At 37.0% G+C, this 26,989-nt stretch overlaps 2 protein-coding genes across 2 annotated transcripts in view; both read left to right on the forward strand.

Annotated features, from left to right (window-relative positions):
* The window catches only part of IQCM (IQ motif containing M), a 191,858-nt gene extending 168,405 nt beyond the window's left edge, over nt 1–23,453 (forward strand). Inside the window, 3 exon segments of the mRNA XM_083836382.1 lie at nt 484–642; nt 22,562–22,638; nt 22,640–23,453. Of these exon segments, the coding sequence (XP_083692508.1) occupies nt 484–642; nt 22,562–22,638; nt 22,640–22,699 (296 nt within the window). The 3' untranslated portion in view covers nt 22,700–23,453.
* LOC310899664 (uncharacterized protein) overlaps nt 22,707–26,989 on the forward strand; it is a 105,237-nt gene continuing 100,954 nt past the window's right edge. The window contains exons 1-3 of the mRNA XM_083836385.1: nt 22,707–22,764; nt 23,305–23,368; nt 26,173–26,226. Of these exons, the coding sequence (XP_083692511.1) occupies nt 26,215–26,226 (12 nt within the window). The 5' untranslated portion in view covers nt 22,707–22,764; nt 23,305–23,368; nt 26,173–26,214. The remainder of the gene's footprint in view (nt 22,765–23,304; nt 23,369–26,172; nt 26,227–26,989) is intronic.

Consider the following 26,989-nt stretch of genomic DNA (forward strand, 5'->3'; position numbering starts at 1 on the left):
ACTTAAGGTGTGCTACAGTTTGTGATCAATAAACAGTAAGTATTGAGTCTGGGATTTTCAAAGGGGCTGAAGAATAATTACACATTCATCTTCCATTAAGTTTTGAATGCCTTTGAGAATCTTAGTCATGCTTATCACTGGACTCTACTCAGAAAAGGTTGAACCATTTTATTTAGTGAGTGCCATTATAGAATATATCTACATATTGAACTAGCTGAAGTATTAGAACAATAATCAATTAAGTCTTTCCAAACTGGCACCTTTGTCCTGGTTTTTAATCATATCCAGCAGCTGCACAGCCTATAAATCTATATATATCTCAACCTTTTAACTTGCAGAAGTTCACAGTTCCATCCTGACGTGTTTTAACAAAGTCATAAAAAGAAATCTATCTGTATGAGTTATTACTGTGAATGTCAATTGCATATATGTATCAGAGGAAATATGTTGGTCGTTATACTTTTTTTTTTTGCTTTTCTTCAGCTTCCACAGCTGCTGTAAGAAGCATCAAAAAGCATCAAGCAATTGAAATGGCCTTCACATTATTTCCTCCCCTTGGTGCAAAAGTGAAAAACGTAGTTATAGTGCCACTACCATGGCTGCACCCTCTGCTGGATGGAAAAGTTGGATCCAAGAAATCAGGTAAAAATTCCAACCCCTCAGAAGGATATGAATGTAATGAAGGGCATGATGGTGTTGTACCTTCTGCATCATCTATTAGAATTAGTATTGTATGTATAGCACATACATCTCCAGAAAAATATGCCCCCCTACTCTACATCATCCTCAGCTGAAAAACTGTTGTATGTTTTTATAAAACTGATTTCGTTTACTTATTTGCTTTCAATAGAATTAGCTCAAATTCCTGATTTTTAGGAGTTTCCAAGACAAAATCTACTAACTTGGCAACTCTACTAACTTGGCAACTGAGCATCACACTTAACCTGTAACTTTTTTTCCATGTGTGTTAATATTAAAAAGGGTATGTTAAGTTGATATTTCTTTGAAGGTTCAAATTCAGGGACAAGCCTGTTTCTCTGCCACTTTTGCCTTAGAAGGTAAGCAGAGGAGCTCCACATTTACAGGCAAGTGAATCTAGACATTCAAAAAGAATTCATAATGCCTGTGCTGAAGAGGGGTTAGAGGAGAGAACCATGCCTCTCTGGGCTATGCTAGCATTAAGGCTACAGTGCCACAGCAAAGTCCAAGCAGATGCACTTGTTTGTCTCAGTGCATGATGCCACTGAGAAACGGATGATGATTGCAGTCAAGGGCTGTGTGAGCAGGAGAGAGTTTTTTTTGTTGTTGTTCTTTAATGTCAGAGTGAGGAGAGTTTTCCTCATAACAAGCTTGGAGTCAGAGAAAATAGAGTAAAATTCTGTATACTAAATGTACTAAATGCTCTATGTTTCACACTTCTTATGCCCTTTCTCCTTACTTTAATAAGTAACAGCAGCCAAGCTGTATGTTAGAAATTGAAGGCCAATTTGCTCCCACACCTTCAAGGGAATTTCCTGTGGTACATTTAGACTCTAAACCTATTCCTAGGGTTTTGGCCCAAAGACAGCACTCTGTAGCACTCTGTAGGTTGCACAAAGAAGTGGAATTTAAGGACACTGACAGAAAAGTGTTCAGCTCTGCAAGCACACGTTATGTTTAAAATGTATATATAAATCAGAAGATGGATGGACAGAAGAAATAAGTGAAGGAGGAGGTGAGTAGAAGCCATCCTTTGTCCAGACAATTCTGTGTTCTTGCATTGCATTCAGAGGAAAAGGAACACTGGATTGAAACTAAGACAGTAGTGCTCATCTTTGATGTTATAACAAGACAGTCTCCTTCTTCTATCATTTATCACAAGGTTCCCCGTGACAGCCGCTGTGTTGAAGAAATTATTATTCAAAAAATACTTTCAGTCTCACTCAAACCTTAAGTTGCGGGATCTGTTTTTAAACTAACTGTAATTCTTCATAATTGTATTTTCATAAGTAATAATTCATGACTCTAACAGCTGTAAGCCTTGGGTTGAAAATGAAATATAAAAGGATTATTCTTTTTACATGCAAGTATACGGGTACATTTAAGGAAAATGTGCAAAGGCTCTTCCCCATTTCTATTGTTTCATTAACAGTCTCTTTAACTATGCTTGAACTGGTACTGTAATATGCTGAATTATACTTTCTTTGAGCAGGATACCTGTCTTCAAGAAATGGTTATAAATCCATTGACATTAATGCAGCAAGGCTGGTTTACAACACTTGTAGACAGGTGCCATTTGTGTAAGATTACTTAAGTCTGCCAAGGCCTGAAATATTTAAATGCTCTCCTCATGGTAGTCAATATTCTAGATAATGACTTTTATTTTAATTTGTTTATTCAGATCTTTGGTAGCATACTGGTTTGTCAGATTTTGATTATAATACAGACAAGAATAGTAGAGGAGACAAAAATAGATCTTCAAATGAGATTATGATGTATATGGTAAGATCTACCTCTGGAGGGCTTTTGAGTTGTTTTGATCAGTGACCGGAGTATTGCATCTTCTTGAGTTACAGCAGTTATTAAACTGGTTGACAAGAGTGATGCAGTAGTTGCCTTGAGAAGAGATTAGTCTATTGAAGGAGGACTTTCTGTAGCACAGAGACTCCTCTTCCAATAAGCATTTTAGCTCTGGATAGCCCTGCAAATTTATTGTGTTCCACCATTAATACTCATAAACACAGCAAGATACATACACCCCTTTTTTGCTTACTGTGTCTGTTTCTGTGGCTTCTGAGATGCGTCAAGCATTCCGCAAGTAATTAAGAAACATTGAAAACCACTTCCCAACTCATCTATTGAAAGGCCTTTTGCTATCTGGCAGAGATCTAATCTGAGAGAAATAATCCCTGAACTGTGATTGTATTTAATTCAAATGTGGAAGTTCCCATAGGCATACATTTACGCTGTATATGTAAATTACAGATCCTGGTGCAGTGTGCTGTGAATTTCTAATCTAAGTATAAAAATTCTACGTGTGCTTAAATAAGCAGGAATTAAGCTTTTAAACCCTTTTTGAAATACAATAGTTTTGTTCATATCATTGATATACAAGGCATGTTTTCATAAAACTTCTGCACTTATATCAACTATTATTGCTCCTACATTACCAGTAAGTAGTGTGCTAACATCTCTTTTAAGCATGAGTAATCTTCACTGCATTTTTTAACTGGAAAATGGAAGATAATACTCATTTCCCATTGGAAAAATAACTATATAAAAATGCATCTTCCTACTCAATTTATTTGCCAGCTTTTGTATTCAGATTGCTTTACTGATTAAAAAGTCAGGGCATCAAGGTTTAATTCACATTCAATTTTGTCACTGTGGTAAGTTTTTCAAACATTTCAACTTTCCACATATCCCAGTTTCAATATATGAGAACGGGATAATATTTCAAACTCACTTTTTTGAATTGCTTTTAGGTGAAGGAACCTCCTTATTTGAATAATAGTATGGGTGATTGAGCAATACTTTCAGTTTGCTGCGTGAGCAATTTTATTAAATGCTAAGCAGTATAATGCTATTAACGATGACATAAAGTTAGCTTTTCTCGGTGAGGCTTGTGGTACAATATTTCCTTCTGATAGTTAAAGGAAGGACACCATTTTTTTTTTTTTTACTTTATCTGTTACAGAAGTCTTGCTCCTCTATGGAGCAAAGATGTGTTTTGTTTTGTTTTTGTTTTCAGTAAAGTATTTTTTTTTCAATGTTTTACTGCAATAAAGAAATAATACCACAAAAACTTAACATTACTGTGCTTGCTAGAAATGAATATAAGTTGAAACTATTAATATTGATAGCATGGCAATGGACTTAGTGTGGTTAATTTGAGTGGAGGTGTAAGGTTGTAAAAGGTTTGTGAAGATAATCTCTTCCTTGAGAAACTAATTCAGAAACACAGTGTTTATCTTCAGAGTCTCAGGAAGTCAATGGAAATCTACAGTGGTGGTTTAGATCAGTCCCTTACAACCTTCTGGTGTATGCCTTAAGTAGCCTGTTTTCTCATCGCTAGCTTTCTCATGGGTGTAAGGAGTCTCTGCAAGGGATGGTTTCCCAACAATATTCAGATAGACACAAATCCGTCAACTCCTTCCACTGCTAGACTAAACTGTGATAAAAAAGCACTGAAAGTACTATGTCCTACCAATTAGGAGCATTGTAATACTGTTCACTCTTATCCTATACTTCAGAAGGAGCTTCATAAACATAGACTCAGCAATTCCATGGGGAAAGAAAGAAGCAGGAAAGAAGGAAGGCAAAATGGAAGGCTAAAGCACTCATGATTCAAGGGGTAGAGTGATTATTCTACTACCTAGGCAAGAGAGGATATGGCAGGTGTTTAAATTTTTGTATGTAGTGCATATTAGCTCTTTCGTTTTGCTTTGATGTGATTTTCCCAGTTTAATTTACATGGTATAGCTTCGAAAATAAAAAGAAACAATATTGAAGAGCTATCATAGCAAGCTTTTCATATGGTGTCAGTTTGGGGTAAAGGAATAAAAAGTTCTAATAATATCTTTCAAGCATTAATCTCTGCAAGATGTCTTGAAGAACAGAATTAGAGCAATATGTGGTCTTTGCCATCTTTGACTGTTGTGACTCAAAGACACTTTTGATCCCTTTAAAAGAAAATTCAACATTTCAAAAGCACATGAACCAGTAGAATTTCCACAACAATCCAATTCCTCATTTACATCCCAACAGGGTCAATTTTCAATGCATTTCACATAAGAATAAATACACTGTTCTCACGATTGTTTGTGTGTGTAGTTCTCCATACCCCATGCTGTAAATATATCCCACAGTGTCAAATCCATGCTGTGACCAACAATATATGCCCAATGGGCTAGGCCTAGCAATATCTACTGTATGTTTGTATTTTTTCCTTTGCATTTCTGCAAAGCTGCTTCTTCCGCTGTTTTAGCCTGGCAGTATGGCTTGCTATAGTTTGGGGGATTGTAAAGCTGTCTCTCAAAAGCATATGGGAATGCAGCACTCGGACTCACAGATGAAAGCTCAAAACTATACTGAAAGGCCTTTATTTTGTAAATGTTTGCAGGGTATGCAGTGAGACAGGAAAGCTGCACATCAACATAAGTGTTTGTAAAAGATTTAGATAACGTAGTTGCATCTCAGTGTCTCACTTAAGGTGACAATTGTGGCTCTTTTACTGTGTGGCATTTCACTTTATAGCCCACCTTAGTTTCTCTAGCTGTGCTGGTTATCAAAGGAATCTGAAGTAAAATTCGGCCTAAAAAGCCTTTTAAAATATTGGAAATGACAGCTTGACTGCTTAGAAAAGAAGAATTTTATTTCATGAAAAGTAAAAAATAGGTTGTTTGAAATGTCTTTAGAAGAAGGCAAAAGGGAGATGTCAGATCCCTTCCAGTCCATTTTTATACGATTCTGTGATGTGAATGTGGCACTTGGATTACTGATCATTTAGTAATGAAATATATCCAGCATTTTTAGAGAAGCCAACTCTGGTGTAGTTTTGTTTTTAAGAGGTTCTTGGAGTAACTGCAGTTTTCTAAAATTTCATCCATCACATTGCAAAGTCGGGGTTTGAAATCTGACCCATATGCATGTTTGTGACTAGTCAATTAAATCTCACAGTTCTATTTCTGTTTTCTGATTTGATTAACTGGGCCCACTGAAACACAAGTAACAGAGCATGAAGACTTCATATTGACTTTCAAATAGGCTTTGCATTATTCAAGCATGGTCATCTGAAAGTTTGCTTAGAAGATGCAGAGACATGCCCAAGTTAGAATTATGGAAAAACATCACCAAGTACTCATGTTATTTTGCTGGTGCATTCACGGTGTCAACCTTGAACCATTTTCACATATACTAGGATTATCCAGAATCCTCAAAATGCACATTTAAGATAATTTCTAAACTGTTCTGCATCTACTAAACTAAACTTATGTTTCCAAAATGTAAAGCTTAATTCATTGTAATTTTTGAGGAATAGTATAACATTTTTTTTTGCAGTTTTTGAAATGTGTCTTCTAAGAAGTTTTCCAAAATAATTTGATCATGAGAAATAGAATTGTATCCATATATAAGCATACACACTTATATGCATTTGTATATAAATATATCTATATGTGAATTTTATAGGTATAATTATTGATATTTATATTTAATCAAATAATAAAAAGGAAAGAGCAGATACTGCTTTTGGGAATATTTTTATTTTTGCCTGAAGTAGTCAGCATCCTTTTTTTCAGCACCCTCTGAATGAAAGATGTCAGTATTTTACAGTGATACTTTTTTGTTTCAAAATCTCCTTCAAAGTAGTTGAAATACAAATTTCAAACCTTTCAAAATAAAAAAGAAAAATTTTAATCAAGCTGTCACTGTTTTAAAGTTCTGCTGAACCGGAGTATCATTATTTCATTGTGAACCAAGACAAATTTTAAAAATACCAAAGATAACAGCCAAAAATATTTATTCTTTTCTTAACTACTATTTATTACTCGACTGTCATTTGCTGCTTATCATGAAGTAAGATATACTTCTTTCTAAGGAATTACAATCAAATAGTATCATAAAAAGAGATATTTTTATTTGCAGTTATATGGTTAAATGGAGTATGTCTTACTCATGAGCCATATTGGGGTAAAAACATGAGTCCTAATTGCAGTCCAGAGTCAAGTTAGCCTTTGTTTATCAACCCAAAGGCTTCTTAAAGGGCTGCAAGCATCTCACAAAGAGATCATAAAGAATTTGAGTATGAACCTAGCGGGAATTCTGCCCTTAAGATAGGGATTCTGGGAAAAATCATCCTGATGACTTCATTGCAGAACAGGAAATATTTGTCCAACTCTGCAAATGCTCTGGAGGTATTTTGTGTCCCAACACTTAGATGCAGAAATCTGTGCTATAAAATAATAAGTGAAAATCACTTTTGCTTGCAAATTAACAGGAATGCCAGATAGGTAGTGTTCAGTTATAAGAACATAGCATTAAGTTCATCTCCTGAACAGGAAAGATAATGAAATTGTCCCATTCATTAGAAATGCTTGCAAACAATGTGGGATTTGTCATAGTTCTTTCCTACCATTTGAGCTCACTTGGATTTCATAATTCATATGGAATAATAAAATGCATGCAGTTCTTCATGAAGAACTAGTAGAACAGGAAGACCATGTTATCATTTAGTCCCATATTAAAACAATACATGCAAATGGAAAGTTTAAGTTTAAACATTTGGCAATTACTGGCATTGTGATACAATCAATAACTCAACAGATTTCCTAGTATTTCTCCCAGTCCAGGGTAGATAGCAGAAGAAGAACCTGAGTAAATTCTAAAAGGCACTTAGCTCTGACTTTAGTGGTTGCAACAAAGCCTTGATTTCAGAGGACCATAACAGCCTCAAAAAAAATTACTGCACTGTATTACATGTATAGAAGTATACAAAGACATACAATTTTAATAACTTAAAAGCTTTGGAATTCCACAGCAAGAAGAGCTGTATTTCAGAATTCTTTTGGGAATGATACAAGCATAACACTGAAATCAGATCCATTAGAAATTAAAATTGTAATATTACAGATGAAGAGCATCAGATTCAGAATGGTGAATCTGAGTAACATTTTTTTTTTTTTAAGATTACAATTATTGTCTCCCCTTCCTGGATAGATATATGGAGATAGCTTGCAATCTTCTGGTAATTGTAACCAAAGCAAGGCTAGTGTGAGGTTTTCTGGGGGAAAAGTAATTGTACTGGGGAGGCTTTTTGTTTTTTAAAAAAAAAAAAACACTTTTAAAATTAACTAAACACAAATATAGCTTTGTGTGTTCTGTCAAAAAAAATTCAGTGCTGTCAAATCAGTGATTTGTACTTGTAGTCCTTAGAATGTGAAATCCATTGGCAAGATTGATTTCTCAAACTGAGTAATTTTTAATGAAACTAGAAATTCTTTAAATCCTACTTTCTTGGCTTTTGGAACATATTCACTGTTTATTATTGCACACATTATATTCTTTTTTGCCTGATCTAACTTGTTAGTGTGCTAGTTTTCATTAATATGTTAATGTTTTCATGTAATTTGTAAACATTTAATTGTTGAAAAATATACAAAATATTTAGTGAATGAGTTGTCCATCTTAGAAATCAATGAAAACTACACACTTTACAATACCACTGAAAAGCCTTCTTGGATTTGCTTTTTGATATTATAGGCAAAATATCTGTTGCATCTGTTTTACTTGATGCCAGTGAAAATTTTGAATACAAGGGGAATTAGATTGCTGAATATCTTCTACTTCCCACTTTCTACTTCCACTTTCTAGTGTTTATAACTGCTATCAGGGTTTCAATCACAAAAAGAAATGCTGAAGTGTTGCTTAGCAAACTCCTTATTTAACAGCAGGAAAGACATTTCAGAAGTTATAATTCAAATTATGAAATTTGAAACAGTGATCTTAGTGATTGGAATGGTTGAGCTCCCAATGATATCTCAATAGCAACTGATGCATATGACGAATTATCCACAGAAACAAAAGAAGCTTCATACTTGCAGTTATTTTCATTGCTACATCCCATAAAGCCAGGCTCTGGGATTAATAGACATATAGATCAATAAAACATTGGCCATATTATAAAAAAGTGCTCAGCATCAACGTGGATGCAGTTTCCAGTCAAAATACTAAGAAAACAGGGTTTCATTTAATTGAAGAACCTTTTTCCCCAGCGTTATTGCTACTGGCTTTATTCCTGTACCTGATTTGCTCTCTTGAATAGTCTCCAACAGGTGCCATATTTAATACAAATGTTTCCAGTCTTGACTAACGTACTGCAGTTAATAATGTAGTGGCAAAGTTTTAATAATCACTAATCTGTTTTCAGTTGGTTATCCTGCAAATGATGTCTGCTTGCCCTATTGGCAGCTCCAAAGACTACAGTGAACAGGTGGGGCATTTTCTTTCCAGGAAATGTCAGCCTGATGTCTGGAAACAGATGTAGTTTTCCCCAACTCATTGTGGGTCTATCTGCTAACTTAATAGGAGCTCTAAATAGCTGACAGGTGATAATACATCTAGTCAGCTCAAAGCATATTCTGACTATACTGCCAGCTAGTTAATGGGAAATTTTCACTTCTGCAGTGGTGGTCTTAAAATGATCACCTTTTAGAGCAAGAAAACATGTTAAATAATTTCTGATTAGAAAATCAAATCAGCCGTCTTCATAAATGTACGTAATTTGTACAGATATGTATTCAGAAACGGCTGATGTATTTGCTATCTGCTATTTAGTACTCTTATCAGTGAAGAAGAGATTATTTAAATCTCCATTTCACATGTCTTGAAGGAGAATACATAAGTCGATACCTAATCTGACCTTTGATGTTAGGTCCAGAGTAGGGATCTAGCCTCAAACGATATGTAATTGTTTTCTTCCAGAAATTGATTTTCACTTACTGGGCATTTTGAGTGTATCAAACATGGCTCTGTGAATGTAGCTTTTCAAGGGCTAAGAGCTTTTTCTCCAGCCTCTGATAATCTTTCAGTGACTTCTGCAGTCATACCAGTTATTGCAAACTTGTATTGTTTTGTTTGTCAGAGAGAAGAGGGAAAGAAAAGGAAGAAAAAGGAAGTAGAATTCAGATAACAGTTTTTTTCACTAACTCTCAATCCTACTGTCTCCCTTCAGTCTTCCCTGGTCTGAGAGAGAACCATCTGTTCCTTTCACCTTCCATTTTTTCCAAGCAGTTGGTCCAGCATTTAGAAAGCAATAGTTTTCTTCTAGATTTTTTCTTCCACTATTTTTTTTTCTCTGAGACCTGCATAGATAGCTAATGATGCTCAGCTAATACCCAAGTTTCATTCTTGCTCCAGACAGTTTTTCATGTATGTTATTGCAAACTCTGTACCCTAGAGCAAGTATTTTATGTCATGCTGAGATGGCATGTAACTCCAGGTTATGCTCAACTCCTGGTTTGGATCACATCACTTAGAAAGTCAAAAATCTCCTTTATGGTTACCAGTACAGCACATGGAAGTAAAGGAGATTTAAATCCAAGGCAGCTGTTGTAGCACCATTAATATGTAGGAGCAACAGTAGTGTGATCAGATTTATGAAACGAAAATGAGCTTTGCATTCCAACCACATGCGAGGCAGATGGGCTGTTTGGGTTTGCTGAAGAAAATCCTGTGGGAGTGTAGGATGTAGAAGGTGTGAGAGCTGAGCTGTGTTGTAGATGTGTTGATGTCCTTTGGGAGGGGAAAGCGAGGGAGGGGGGGGCTAATTAGGCGTCCACAATCACCGAGGATCCCCTGTCTCTGCAGCCAGCGCAGTTCTAATGTGAAAAGAGGAAGATGGTACATTTATGTCGATGAAGATGGTGCACAGACTTGCTGCAGTAAAAAGCCTCAGTTTCCTGTGGCTGCCTGCAAGACCATGCACAAAAGGAAGAAGATATATGAGAAATGATACTTACACAGACTGGGGACCTCACATCCTGCATTTCTTCCTGAAGCACAGTGGCTTTCACTCAGCATCAAGGAGGGGACCTGTTTTCCATTTACCTTCCTTGATCTAACCTGGCAATCTGAACATGATGATTTGGCCCTTTGTACATTTACAGATGTGCAAAATGTAAACTTAAATTTCACAAACTTGCTCTGGTATGCAGTCATCTCCAGTATAGCATATGCATCAAATGTGGTAAACTTACATAATACATTATAAGATATTAAATAATGATAGAAGCAGGATGTCTGCTTAGCCTGCGATGCCTTGTTATATATACCTGTTCTGTGTGAGAAGGGTCCTCGAGATCTGTTACATGCAAAGAACCACAAGCAATAAGAAGCAAATATTTAAACCTCAGTCCTGCAAATATTCAATTAGGTTCTTTTAGTCATCAGGAAATCAAAATGAATTTGACTGTATTGTCAGTAAATCATTTGCCAAACTCCTCTTCTTAAAAAAACAGTGATTTTGAGGTCTGTGAAGTGATACTCGAGTAGATGATTCTCGAATGGATGATTCTGTCAGTCAGCAATGTGTACTGCAGGAGTGTAGATTATATGTGTAGGTAATAGACAGACAGACTGACTGACTGACTGACCAACTGATCAACTTTGCTTGCCTACAGACTCAAGGAAGAAAAATTACTGGCAGGTTAAAAACTCCTGGAAAACAAGGTTTAAAATAGAAAGGATGACACGACTCTAACAATAGCATTGTGAATGGCGACAATGTCATTCTGAATGGAGATCTGCTTGAGTCAAATTGAATAACAGTGCTCTTTTTCTTCATTAAGACCATTAAAATCTGTAAGGCTATGGGACCTGGATAGACATAAAGGTTTTAAAAAGCAATGAGGAGAGATTAATGCTCATTGCTGCATACTTATTTGAAGAGCCCAATTAAGTAAAAGTTTGTGCTAATTTGAGTTCTCTGAAAAATCTAAGCAGAACAGCCTCATTTTTGCTATTGCGTTGGTTCGGAAAACAAAACCACAATTTTTTCTTGGTATCATCATATAAATATTATGAATTCTTTCTAGAGAGCAAAATGATTTTTACTATTGTAGCTGGAGATAAATGTTATTTGTGCATAACATCAAAATATAAGAAATCAAGATTCTTTCTCTATGCCTTACTCTGCTGTTTCAATTGAGCGTCTCTGAGAATATTGCAGTTTTCTATTGTTTTTTGGAAGTGCTAATATTAGCATGAAATGTGATAAGAATTATTTAAGAACCTAATTGCTCTCTATTTGGCATTTGAATTTTGCATCTTTGGAATTCATCTTTTCAGAGTGCTTTATTTAGTTTCTATTAATACCCTGTAATTTAATAATTGTAGTGGGAGGCTGAGGAGAATATGGAACAAGGAAAGATTTGCATATTCCTTTGATACAGTGGGTTGTGAGAGGCTCTGACCTGTATTTTTAGGCTGATCTTAAAAAGCAGTTTTGCTAAGGCTGGAGTGAACATCACAGAGCATGGAGGGATCAGACAGGGAGACTGCTCATCCTTTATTCCATTCATTTGTCATATGACTAAAGGAAGTCTGACTCAATCAATCAAAGCTCTGCAAAGCAGTCTTAAGCTATGTAATTCTTGATTAAATCTTGCTTTCAATGTAGAAATCAGCCTGAAAAAAGAAATTTGAAACTAAAACTAATGATGAAAGCAGGAAAAAATAGCTTTTTCTGTTGCCCTAAGACTACAGTGAAAAGCACATCTGAAAAAATTGTGGCTGTGACTTCATGTTTGAGTTTTTGCCTATTAAAACATATTACTACAGGCCTCTGTTTTTTGCACTTGTAACCCAAGTAAGAAAACGGCATGCAAGAAAGAAATCTTCTGGAAAGATTGGCTAATGGCTATGTAAACAGCAAATGCTTGCCACATATGGGTATTCAGAGGTTTTATTGCAAAGATTCAATGACTACTGCGAACAGGGTAGAGCTCTGAAATGTGGTAGTAAGATGTCTGTTTTGGGTAGGTCCTGGAAATAGTTTGGCAAAGGCTTTACCAGAGGCTTTGGGACTTTTGACTCAGGTCCTATGTAGATAAAGGGCTAGAGCAGCTGAGACATGGCTGTACTGTGCTGCTTGGGTCTTCTGCAAGGGCCTGGGGTGATGTGAATGTGGGAACACCTAATCAGCAAAACAGGGTCACCTCCAACGCTCATCTCAAGCATTTGCATGTAAGCAAGGAAGTGCCTACAAGGCAGCATGATGGGGACATGCACTTGGTGAAAGAAGATCGGGTTAGAGAATACTGAAGCTAACTGGGCATAAAGCAGTCCGTGGGTCCTGATAGGACCCATATTGACAGGAGACTGAAGTGTTGTTTTCCCAAGATTCACACATTGATAAAAAAGTAAATCATTATAGGACAAAAGATGTTTTTGCTGCCAGTGATGCACTGGCTTTTAATTGTTAAGAAGTTATTTGCTTCTAGATATAAAAATTATTCAAAAACATATATTGGACAAATGGAAAAATTGCAAAGGGATTTAATTGAGCAATATGCATTCTCTCTTAAATTCTTGATTTAGCATCTTTATTGCTGCATTTCTATTTCATCACTTGACTCAGTGACCACTTTCTCTGAAAGAAAATGTTGACTTTTCAGGAAATTACAAGCTCTGTTGAGTGGTTGGAGTTTGACTAAAGGCTGAGTAAGGATTACTTGCAGGAGAGAAATTTTACAGCAATAGCTTCCCAGATGTGTGGGTATGTTTGCATGTTTCAGAAGCGTTTTGTGAGGACGTGATCTAATATTCTGTTGTGAAATTTTGTCAGTTTCTCAAACTTCAAGGAATTCTTGCTTCAGCTGCTGCAGTAGAAAGAGATTGTTCTGCAGCAAAAGGACTTGGACAGATTGCAAGAATCTGTTAAATATTAATTCAATTAAGGCTGAATATTCAACTAAGATTAATACCAATGATATATTAAAATATTTTTATGAATTTATTTAAAAAGAGATGCAATGAAATGTATCAAAACTTATAAGTAGTATTTTAAATAATGCAGTGAAGCTTATAATAATTTAATTGTATATTTGAGGATAATATAGGTACAGACTTGAAAAGAGAAGATTGTATATTACTTACACATACTTACATATGTGTGCATGTGTATGTATATACATACATATATATATATATAAAGATGTCTAGGGAATTGAGAAAAAAAGCAGAAGATAAACTGGTCTTGGGCAATCAGCCTGCATATGTGCCGTTTGTGCTTGTCTGTATTACTGGGCTTCTGAATTCCTGCATCCATGTGCACAAACCCGTTTGCACTTCCATTTCCTGGTGTGTGGGTTTTCATAGCAAGGAATTATGACTGTGTGTGTGTTGATACAGATTGATGCCTGATATGGGGAATCTGGGTTCTGGAGCCTGGTGTAGATGACAAATTAGCAAGGAAGTACAGATGCAGTGCCTGTGTCCTTACCGAATATGATTGGGGATGGTAAAGAATTTAGAATATTAGGAAAGAATTATGCTATCTGTTCTCTGTCTGCTGCACATTTTTTAAGGGAAATAAACCTTTTAAATTTATTTTTTTCTCACTCAATATATTTCTCTCTATCCTTTCTCATGTGGCCCATCAGGCCATGTGGATACTTTGCAGAGAGAACAAAGACAGATATATGAGTAGGAAGGGAGAGAGAACTCAGTATAACTACTTTTTGCTTTCATATATGTCTTTTTTAGTGGTATATTTCCCCTCAAGAACATTCACAGGGTGAAAACAACATAAGGGCTACTGAAAATATGTAGCAATGTACTGCGTGCTTCTTATCCTCATTAATTCGAGACAGATAGCATTTGAAAGTAAAATACCCCTCAATATCACTACAAAAAAAAAATGCAAATACAAGATGAGCAATGCAATGTTTGTTTCAGTGATCTTAGCGTGAAGTTCAGTGGACTGTGAGTGTGAATGTTCAGAGGTACTCAGTTTTCTCACCCTGTGTGGTAGTGGGTTCAAGAGAAAGGTCTGTGGGATGGCTCCTCTGTGTTTCCTAACTAGATAGGTGTGCAGTCATCAAAAGGACACTAGTTGTAAGCCCTGGTTGTTGGAGAGTATAGCAATGGTGAACTCACTGTTCATATCCAATGGGGGGTCTAAGTTCGATGTGACCTTGGTGGGAAAACCTGAATGCTCATCTGTGAGAGCAGCAAGTGAATGGAAACCTCACTCACTGCACAAGCATTTGCCCTGCCCATGCAATCTAAGCCATCAGCAAGTGCATTTGTGCTCTGCTGAGAGGCTGCCATGTTTTGCATTGACAGTACCAAAGCCATTGGAGGGTTCATGCCCAGACATATCTCTTTGTTGGCACATGTTGGCGTGCTGCAATGCTGACAGGCGCCAAGTCCCTACTGGTCTGACAAGCTGCTATGATCCTGATCCTCTGGTTTTAAATGTCAGGGAAAGGCTCTGTTAAGTTTGGTGGGCTTATGAAAAAAATCTGTTATATTTTGTGCTATATCAAGTGTTTTTTCCAGTGAAGGTTTGGGTACCTATCCAGTGCGATCTCAGATACTTTATTAAAAGATTGGCTCAGGACTTTCTTCCTGTTCTCCCTGTTCTTTTGCTAGGAAGATCAGTTGCTGTGACCAAAATCAATCAACATTTCAAGGCTCCTGGCACACACATGTAAAGACGAATCACTTTATCACTCTATTATTACAATTATGTGATGGAAAGGAGAATGCAGTCCAGAATACAGGATCCCCAGATCTTCAAACCCAAATGCCCTTGCAGATGAACCCTCTAGCTGCCTAGCAAGAAAAGATCCAGGCTTAGTTTCACAGTATGTAGCTTGGCTCTGATTCTTTGTATGAGAAAGCTTACTGTAAGACCAAAATCAAATTATCTCTATGTTCAGAAGATAGTTACCATTAAATTCATCTCTGCGCTGTCTAATTTCATTTTCAGATTTTTGCGTAGTTTATCTTATCTAATGAAGAATGTTGACACAGCAGATCATGCTTCTCGGAGAGGAACTCGTCTTTACTGGCTTTAAAATGGCCTTCTTCAAAACAGTTCTGGGCAGAACGACACGAATGGAATAACAAACCAGTCTTTTAGATGCAAATCCATATATATTAGACAGCTTTATGTTGTTGTTAGTGTATCGGCGTTGCTTTATCAGAGAAGGGAAAGATGCTAAAAACATGAGAATATTTAAATCCTGATGAAAGAAAAGCAGAATAAGAAAATAAGTGATTCTTTTTCATCATTTTAGACTGCGTGTTATTGTCAGGATATCCAAGTGCACTTACAATATGGTTTATTTTAAAAGAACAAGCTGATTTGTATTACAGCACGATTTCAGTAGCTTTGTTTCAGGCTGCTACTTTTAGGTCAGGGTATTCAAATTTGTCAACCTTGTGAAGTCTGAGATGTTTCTACTAACTTATACAAGATTGTCTTTTTTCTAATTCTTTCATGATTGTTCCAAATGTGTTATTTATTTTATTTTATTTTATTTTATTTTATTTTATTTTATTTTATTTTATTTTATTTTATTTTATTTTATTTTATTTATTTTATTTTATTCTGTAGAATATTAGACCTCAGTATTATAAATGTTTTTGTTGGGGCTTGTATTTAAGACTGTTAGGGTAGGATACCACCTGGGTAACATGACTTGCTTTGAGTGAAATGTACTCTCAGGACGGAGTGCCTGGACAAATAATTCAACCTCTCTACCACCTGGGTACCCAAAATGGGGCTGACATGCCAGCTGAAACCCATGAAACCACCATCAGGGTAACTTCTAAATGGTTGCCATCATCAGCAGAGTTAACTGCTTGTTGCAGGTGGTGTGTGTGATCCCACAAAGCCTGAAAGCTGAGGTAGCCCTGCAGTTATACCTGTGGGAGCCAAATGCTCTCTGGCTTCTGCTGCCTTCTGCTGGTAGGGAGAAGCTGTGGTAGGGTCTGCACCAAATGCCACTCCTTTGGGGCACATGGTGGGGGCCCAAACCTCAGGGTCCCTTATGCTTTTCTGTGCAGCCCTCAATCTGACCATTAAGTGGTCCCCTGTGGACAAAACTCAGGACCTCCTGGATCCCTCCTAGTGAAATCTCAACTCTTCAGCAATCTTACATTTTGGATTACATTGGGTAAATTTCTTCTTGGTAAGGACCACTGAATTCAGGATCACATGCTCAGAGCTCACTCAGCCTTCCCAAATGAAGTCAATTATATCCCACATGTTAACTAGATGATTTAGAGGCAACCAAACAAATAATTTTACCCTGAAAACAATGGAGATGGACAATCTCTGGAGAAAAATCTGAGGAGTTTTACTTTATTTTGGTTATGAGGAATGGCTGGTACAGGGAGAATGTGAATTTGTATTCATTGAATTACATGTATATTATATTACAGGGAACATATTCCAACAGTGTTGTTACTGTACAGCATTATACAGTAGAAAATGTGAGCAATAGCACTTTCAGGACCCATAAGAAAACCAAAGATAATGCCTTCCCATCCTTCTAACAATGTTTATTAGTCCCACAATAATAAGACCACCCTTTATTGGCACAGGCAGCTATCTCACTTGGCATCTGAGAAGCTTAAATACTAACCAGTCTGTGGCATTTTCTTGTCTCCTTAATATACAGAGGATTACCCTTGTGAAGGACTACATAAATAGAAAATGTGATGGCTTTAACTTCTCTAAGCCTGTCTTCTTTTCCTGGCAACAGTTTTAAGCATCAGTGTTGCATCCATATTAAGTGTGAATTCCCTCGTGTAAATCCCATTAAGGTTAATAGAATTTTACTTTTACTGCTTAATAAATTTCAAAGTGGATTAACTTTTGAGAAATATTTAACTAGCCATAATGCAAAGAACATAATCCCATACCAGCATGCATATACTGTAGCTGAGATAGAGAAGCTCTACTGGCGAGATGATGTAGAGAAAAGTTTGCACCTTAGCAAATATTTCAATAACATTTGTGTCTTTTATTGTTTCTTGTTTCTTCTACCCATTTTTAAATGTCGTTCTTCCAGCTTTTGTGCTTCTAGGTTTAAAACAATAATGAATGATTTGAGAGACCAGCTTTTCCATGCTCTTGTATCATAATGCAATCTTGTGTGTAGAGTAACCACTGGACCCACTGGGGAAACTAGACAGCAAGAGCTGGTTACATTACATGCGTTACATTACATGCATTAGACTGTATATATGTACAAATGCTGTATGTACCAGTGATTATATAAACTGTACTTTTCTTCCTGTTTTTAAATTTAAAAACTCATAGTTGGTGAATTTGAAATAGATTTATAGTATTACGCATAGATTTCCTTTAAAATGAGAGTTGTTTGTCCCTCAAGAGCTTTCAGAGACTCGATTGACTCCAGTTTCCTTTCTCCGAACGCTGTTATGTTGGATTTTCCAACTTAAAAAGACATGCTTAGGTAGATGAATCAGTTTCACTGGAGGCAGGCAGAACTCCTGAATTTCTCGTCACTGATACTGCTCTGAAGGCAAGGCGAGGCTGTGTCACCATGTGTCAGCAGCCTTTCTCCTGACCTTTTGTGGGGGAATGACAGTCCTGGAGGGTGAGAGACAGCCTACTCTTCCCAACCCTCCCTACAAAACTGCAAATTTAGCTATGAAAAATAGACAAAATATCCAAGTTTTTTAATGCTCATCCATTGCTGCTTTTCTGCTAGACATCTTTTGTTTTTCACGTAGTTGACATCCCTCTGTACATCCTGATTATTATTTGTGTTGTCTGTATGGTGAGTTGGGAAGTATGCCTATGCATAACTGTAAATTGCAGCCCAGCTTGGGATACTGCAGAATATCTCAGTATTAGTTATATTCAGGAGACTGACCTAAAAAGTCATTGCAGGTTTTCATATTTATTATCTCTTAGAGAATTCCATACCCAATAACAATATGAATTTTTTCTTTGCATGCCAGCCTTGTAACTCTGCATGTCAAGCTGTCATCTTTGCTTTTAATGAATTTTCTCCAGCATAAACTTATGTTACAATATTGCTGCTAACTTCTGTAAGACTGAGGCTGTTTTTACAGCTCTATCGGTTCAGCAAAAAGCTGAAGTGAAAATAGAAAGAAGTAAAAAAGAAGAAAAACGAGAAATTCTTTTTGTCATCCAAATAAATAGTTATGATCCTAAGTACTTACAGGAGTGTAAATGGTTCAAGAATAAAATGCTGTGTCTTCATACTCCTTTTTAATGTCTACCAGCAGTAAACAGATGCGATAATATCCATCTAAACTGGCAAGGTGACTTACGCATCTCTAACACATGTAATATCTTAGAATTGAAAAGTAACTTAAGTATGGTTCATTCATGATAACGAGAGTTAGCCAGGGACTGCAGGACAGGTACCACTCTAGATTTCAGGCTATAGCTTCCCCCTCATGAAAGGATGCAAACTGACTGTTTACTTTTCAGTGCTCTGGGTCATTCTGGATTACACCTTCAATTTCAGCAGTTTTCAGTGGACAGCTATGCATCATCTCAATATCTGTATTCGTGACACTACCTAAACATGTTATCCCTTCAACATCAGTTGCAGTTCTCCGTCTTTACTCTGTTGCAGTTCTTCTGAGTTGTTGCCGACTCGTACAGTTCTGTCTTTGGTCAGTTAAAGGGAATTTTGTCCAGGAGGAGTTAGGCCATTGTACTTCCGATGCTAACCAATATAACATGTATATTTGCTGACGTATTTTCAATAGTAAGTGATACACATTTTTCTGTAGTTTTAAAAAAATAGTAGATAACTAATGGTTGCAAAAGAGTTCAGTATTACTGTAATTTTCAGGATGAGAAAACCGGGGAAACAACCAAGGTAATTTGTTACAGTGTACTAGCACACTGACAAAGTATGCTTGAAGCATTTATCAGAGGCAATGAACAGCTGCAGAGATGGACACATGAAATCCACTTCAGTTAAATTAGGCTTCCCTAATTTTTTGCCCACAGGAGCCAGTACCTCATCACAACATGTCTTTAAGACATTGTAAAGCGGCTGCCTCTGCTGTACGATATGCATGTACAGCTTCATGTGTGAACACTGCAAGTTAATTTTTGGGTAGCGTAGGATAATTGTGGAGAGATGGCTTATGGCAGCTTTTTGCTTCTCTGCTTTATAGGTATCTTGAAGTGTCTTCAGCAGTAATTATAAGGATACTTGCCATGGTCAGGTTTATGTTGGAAACGGATTTAATACTCTGGTTCTAGATTTTTTTGTTTGTTAGTTAGTTAGTTTTCTGGAATACTCCTAGCTTTGTTTCCTGTACTTCCCACTACCCGGTCCCACTTTCCACTTCTGATGTTACCTCAATGCTGAGATTTTAAGAAGCCCCACATACTCTGTCCAACAAGGAGTGTTTAGGTGAGACTGTGTCCTTCATATGCAAAAGGTCAAGAGACCAAGTGCACCACATGCAGAGGAAGAAAAAATTTAAAATAAATTTCAGTTGACCCTTCGTATTTGGACTATTATCCAAACTATCAAAGGTCCTTTTTTTTTTCTTTTTTTTTCTTTTTTTTTTTCTTTTTTTTTTTTTTCTTTACTTGGGCAGAGAAGGTAATAGCAAAGCTTAAATATGTGTATTATATAAATCTTTATTTGGTAATGGATTATTTTATACAATTCAGCTTTATGGATATGGGTCTATTTTCCACACATCCTGCCAAGAGAGTTTCCATTCTGGGGCTTCCTGCTTATTTCTTCCAGCTGCTTCTCCTTCTTCTCCCTTCTGTTGTTATTCTCCTCCTGTCTCCTTGTTTTCACTACTGATGGAGGAGAGGCTTGGTTAGACTTTGAAATCATAATATAAATGTTCTTGGCAATTGTTTCTTTCTATACTCTTTATAATTCTCCAGTGATTCCAATTGCATTTTCCAGTTGAGGACTGCATTGCTCAGTCCGAATACTAAAGTAAATGCTAAATAACCTTTTAACACGGTTCATAAGGATTATGTTGGATGTGGAGGTACTGCAGGAATAACACGCTGGTCAAAATGGTCTTGGCTGTGTTAACAGTAGTGATGCAGGAGGGAATCCTCTTTAAGCAGCTCATTTCCCACCTAGTCCCTAACTTACCTCACCAAGTCTATATGTGACAGAAAACCTCATGTCCGTTTTGGCCTGCAAAGTCACTGTCAGCAACAGTGAAATCTGTGGGACTATCTTGTTGACCCAACCCTTTACAATAGTGTTGTACTGGCTGAATGCACAAATTAGGGGTGTGTGTCCATGTATGTCTCTGTGTGTCATTCCAATCCTCTACTGTATTAATGATAAATAGTTTGAAAAGAAAAGAAAAAGTTTTTTTATGTCTGTAGAAGTCACTTGACTACCTGTTACTCAGACGGCATTAATCTTAGTCTTGTCAGAAGGGAATCGGTCCTCCTCCTTTCAGAAATAACAACTGGCGTGAAGGCAGCAAAGTGCCATTTTCTCACATGTGAAAGTATTTGCAGAACGAAGTCCTTTGTTTGTTTGTTTGTTTGCCTGTGTGTGTGTGTTTGTTTTCTCTACTTTTGGAACATATTAGAAAGCATCCTGCTCTTGTTATTTCTTTTGAATAGTCTATTTTCTGTAGAAAGTAATATCCACATGGTAAACTCCTATTCATCAAAACTGTGCCAAGTATGTGCCATTTTAAAGCTAAATATATGCTATTTTATTTTACTTTACTTTAAAGCAAGCCAAAATACATACCAAGAACATAGCTCTGGATGGTGTTGGTCCTATTTTCAAATGAGTATTTACTGTGTGAGGCACTTCTGTGCAACAAGCCGAGTTGGTAAGGGGCTGCTATACGAATGCAGTACAGAAAGCAGTATTTCTTCCTCTCCTTACAGGGAACATACCTTTTAATTGTAAAAACACATTCTTTGCTATTCTTGGCAAAGCGTGCTGCTCAGCATGTCCTTGTTTGCCTGATGCAGTCATACCTGGCTCCCTAGCAATCCCTTTTCTCTTGCTTAGAGGTTAGGAGGGTATCTCCAGGGGATATAAAGATGACAAAAGTGTCTTGTTCTGGGGAATTAGTGTCAGTACTTAGGAGCTTCTATGTCAACTCTTATAACCTTCTGTAGGGATGATTGACTGGTGTACAGGAGTGTATTTTTGGTTCCATTTTTCTTCTTTTTTGATGGGTGCAAGTAACTCTTTCCTCTTGTGCACTATTGATGTTTTTCTTCCTGGGCTTGGTCAGGATGAGTAGAACATCTTAAATGAGCTCTCCAAGTCCTCTACTTTACAACAAAGCATGGCCCCATTTCGGGCCAGAATATGTAAGCAGTGGCCTTCCTGGAATTACAGGACCAAGTGGAAATTATCTTCCTTTTTCATTATTTGGCTTTATAAAATATTAAAAAATTGTTCATTCTTTTTGTAATGTTCATATTTTACATATCTGACTTGACTTCTCCTTGTTTAAAAAAACTAAAATGTTACCAAGCAACTGTGTTAGCAAATCCTGAAACCAGTCTAAAAAACGATGTATTACAGCAAGGCCAAATTATGGACATGTTAGCAAGTTTCTCAATCGAAGAAGAAAAATCTTAGAAACTATTTAAGGTGATCTAAAACAGCAGTCAGATCTGTTTGATCACATGGAGAACAGTTCTACATTGCCTGCAAACTTACTGGCGGAGGAATCCGGTAACTGAAAACGAAACTAGTAATGAATATAGTAATATTATGTCTTCCTTGGACACTTGAACTAAGAGTGGCTTGCATGTACAGCATGCCTCTGTAAATGGGGTGAAGTCAAGTCACTCTGGCTAATAATTTATTTATTTAGAGTTTGGTGTTCCTGAAACAAGCTGAAAATTCATCCTAGGTTTTCTGCATAGTCTCAGCTGGGAAAATGCATTTATCAGTCTTCTCCCAACAATGTAAAATCTATGGATTTTTTGATGTTGAAATGTTATTTGCCTTGTTTGTCTAACTTCTTATTATTAAACTTGTGATATACTTTAATGAATTAATGGCTTTTTTTTTTCTTATTGCAGCATTTTCCCATAAGAAGTCAAAGAAAACTGATTTTCAAGTGTCAGCTGCATTAGTGATTTCTTCAATGAAAGAGCAGAAAAAAAAAACACCTCTCTGATCAGGATTGCTGGTGTCACTGCATGAAAAAGAGCTGGTGAAGTCTTTAGAAATCAATCTCCAGTGTAGAAACACTCTTTCATAGGAAAGAATATTGCATCTGAGAGTAAGCAAGACACAGGGCTCCTTCATGTTAAAGACATTCTCAAGTAGGTTATAAAAATAAATGTGAAAATCTCCATCAGGTTACGTAATTTTAGACCAATCAGTTTGCACTTGATAGGGTAAAACAGTGTGCAATGTACATAATAGATTCAAAGATTAAAACACTATGATGTAGTCAACTGAGAAGAAAAACATAAAAATGTACCATCCAGTAGCCTTCGTAGAGCAACATATAAGCCAGTGTGTTTATTTTTTTAAGGCAATTTGTCTTTCAAATGTATAAGGGACAGATCTTTATTCTACCAGTCTTCCAGTAGCTTCCTTCTCTAAAAAAACAGTATTTCAGAACATGAGGCCTAAAAGAGTAAATTATGCCTCTGATTTTTTTCATTGGGTACAGTGGAACTTCTGTCCCTTAAACCGGCATAATTGTGTTGTGCAACATGGAGACAAGAATCAATAAGGGCAGGCAGGGCTTGTTTCTTTTGCTCTGTAAGGACAGCCAACAACTGATGCAAGAAACCCATTATTATTTTCACAGAGATTTTTTCTCCTGTGCTGCACAGGCACACCAGCAGCTGGTTCAGCATCCATCCCACCTGGAGGTGAGAGGCAACGGGGATGCTCTAAAATAGATGTGGTGCTCAGGGAGAAGTGTCTACCCACTGCCAGCTGACTCCCTTTAGGAGCTGCCAACTGTCCATCCCCAGCTGTTCATGCTCCTTCAGCCCAAACAAGGTGCTTAAGAATCTGGCTCAAAGAAAGAATTGATTACTATTTCTGAGATAAAAATGACCTACCAGGTTATCAGCTAACCACTTTTCTGCATCCCCCCGATTAATTTGAAGGCATACACATGTGGCATACGTGCAACTCATGCTGCAGCTTTAATGGGGACCTGGAGGCAGTAAAACACTTGGGGAAGAAGATTTGAAGCATTTAGTATTGCTGGATAGATTCTGTTTGCTCTCTCTTAGTGGAAGTAGTAGGATAGCTGGAAGAATTCCTTTTCTCTCCTTCCTTTCTCATCTTAAATACAAATGTAAAAAATACTGTTCTGAATAGATGCTGTTGCGGGGCGTGTATTCTGGCCCCATCCATCTTCTAAAAGGAAGGTATTCGTGTTCACCTTTGCCTGCTTCTGGCTTTGAAATTATTTTTTATTGTTTTTCTTTTTTTTTTCTACTATTAAATAAAAATTATGTTATTTTTATTATATTCCTAATTTTTTCTAATACTTTTCTGCATTGCTCTTGACTGTAAAAAATGCCATCCAATAGTGAACACACTAAGTAAAATAGCTAACATTACCTGAGCGGTTTGCTCTTCCTCATCCTCTCCAGGCAGAGGGTGCACATCCATGATCTGTTATCACTGCTAGACCTTTGGATATGGCTCACCACTAGTTCCTCCATTTTTCCACTTGCCATATCACCCAAGCATGAAATCATATCAAGGACGGAACCCCATTTTGGATTTGTCTGAGCCAGCTGCATCATGCAGCAGCCCCAACACCTCCCTCTGCCTTGTCAAGCTGTATTTGTACCTGCTGTGACTACACCAGTATTCACTATTAGCGTGGCATCCAGGTTGTGCTTGGCAGGCAGCTGCCCTCACTCCCCACTCCTTCCACCCTTGGGGCTTCCCACCTGAGAGAAAGCGTGGCTGTTCATTTGGCTGCTCGACACCTCCACGTTGCCCTCTGGCACTGTGGGGTTCAACCCCCCGGGACCCCAACCCTTGCCCCGCTGGCTGCTTTACAGCACGGTGACTTGCACTACCAAGGAATGCAGTGGGAAAGGGGGTGGGAGGGTATTACAGTTGTTTTGGTATTTCTTCACATGTCTCTTTGGGGAAATGAACTCACTTTTAGTGGAGTGACATATTGTCACTCCAGATCTGCAAAAGACAGTGTAAGGTCAGTGAAAAGAAACCTTCACTTTCCAATAGTCAGTTTCTATATATAAATTGGCACTTGATGCTCATCAAAGAACAAGAAATATTGGATATGCTCTAAATGTCCATTGTATTTTTGAGCCAACTACCTGATGGAAGTCATCACTTATATGTAAATGAACTGTCAATGGCTTGCCTCCGTTGGCAATCGCTGAACTGTGAAGGGTATGTCTTAATAAGAACCAAAGCTCTTCACAGACTTTGATTTACTGGAAATAAAATAGAAAAGTCCTCTGAGACTACAAAGGACACTTGTTTCAGATAAAATGTCTAGACAGTAGCAATATATTTGAGGCTTTTATTATAGCAAACCTGCAAATTAGAATAGAGTGCTGAGAAAGTTCCTATGACCCAGCTGAGTTCAAAAACACTGTTTCAGACTGATCCTTGAAACACTTACGCTCAAATTAAGTTCATGAGCATTCAAAAGGGAAAGAAAGGATGTACAAGGTCATCATTCAGGTTTGCTAGAACTCCAGTGCTGCCCAAATTTTACATTCTCTCTGACAAGGAGGGATTTGCAATTCAGCTGTGATTTAAATCAGTTAAAAAAAAACACAAATCACGCACTGTGTTTCACTGCATTAGATAACAGTCTGCTTTACAGTGCATTTCTGGATGATGACTTCCTTCCTTTGATTATTGAAAATAAAACAAGAGAGAGATCAATTCTGTGAATTGTTACATTTTGGGGGAAGAAACAATCAAAATGAAGCTGGCAGCATGTTTTGGCGAAGTTGTCTGTCTTTTAAGAATTGCAAATCATACATCATTTGGGATAAAGATGTGGAAGTTTCAAAAGGTCCAGTTTGCATAAAAATTATTGACATTATTAAATTTATTATTTTATTCTTGTCATCATTGGCAGCTTTTTACCACCAAGTTTTTGGAAGCTTCAAAGTTCAAAAAGCAGATGGGAGGGAACCTATGCCTTTTTTCACAGTCCGTGTAACCTGGGCTTCATATTTTTGACCAAGAGAATTTACATGCCAAATGTAAATACAGGATGTGAGACCTTGGGTACCTAAATTAGGACTTTGGTCTGCCTATATGCTTAGTGGAGTATCCAGAAGACAAAGCAATGAAGCCTCAATTTCCAGCACAGGAGAGCTCTGAATCGCCTTCCATGTGATTTTTTCCAGCTTTCCATGAATCATCCAGCACTCTTTGTGATCACTCCCTTTTCCAACTGTATGGAGATTGTATGGAGGCACATGGTGGTGCACGCTACCACCATTTCTGCCCAGTTGCTATCTTCAATATTGGAAACTCTGTTAAGAAACTCATCAGTCACCAATTTTCCGAGAATTAATGCATTCATAGTTGAGTTGCCATGTACATAAAACAACAGCTCTGGGAGGTAGGAACTGCTCAGGAACTTATGTAAGATATACTTAAAAATACATTATATATTTTAAAAAATCAATTTTTTTATCTGTCATTTTTTTCACAGCGCAGTCTTACGATGCTGGGGGGAGTGTAACTCCTCTGTGACATGGTTCTCGAGGTAGGGACTTGAATGATGCTCTAACTTTCAAATGCTAGTTTTTCAATGGAAGGTCAAGGTGGGATTCAGGTAGAAGCCTGAATAATTCTTGCTGACCTGAATGGTTTAATCCATTAGCCATTGCCATCCAAATGTAAACCAGAAATACTTTAAGAGGATCAGGCTGAGTGTGCAAAGTGATCTGAAATCTCTCTGAGAGGTGTGAAAGGCCCCTTCCAATTCAATCGGCTGCTAAACCTGGAAATTGAACAGTCACAGTTTGATGTCTTTTTGAGGGCAGAAGAATCTAGACTCAGTTCTATGCTTGTGTAGCTAGGTAGTCTATTAAATGACTGTGGTCTATGGTTTTAGTTCCACCATAAAATTAATATAAGCTCTAAGGTTAAATGGTAAACATTGTGAGCATGATGACTGCATTAGTTTTAGCTGTACCAAAAATAAAATTTATTTGATAGTAACTGAATTTCTACATAGTCCAAGAGATGACTCATCAGTTAATGTCCACAGAGATCAATTTTATTTATACTTTCAGAAGATTAATATTCACTGTTTTCTAAAACTAAGGGTATGCATAACAGACTAAATTAAATCTAAGAAGTGTAACTGGATAATCAGAATGTATTTGGGAGATTCCTACAGATTCAATATTTGATACCCTGACCATAGCAACACCATACCATGTTATCTTTTATCCTGTCGTATGATCATTGAATACCAATAAAAATATCAAATTAGTGGACACAATCCCATACAAGTATAACTT

Source organism: Anser anser (genome assembly GCF_964211835.1).
Source record: "Anser anser genome assembly, chromosome: 4".
Lineage (NCBI taxonomy): Eukaryota > Metazoa > Chordata > Aves > Anseriformes > Anatidae > Anser > Anser anser.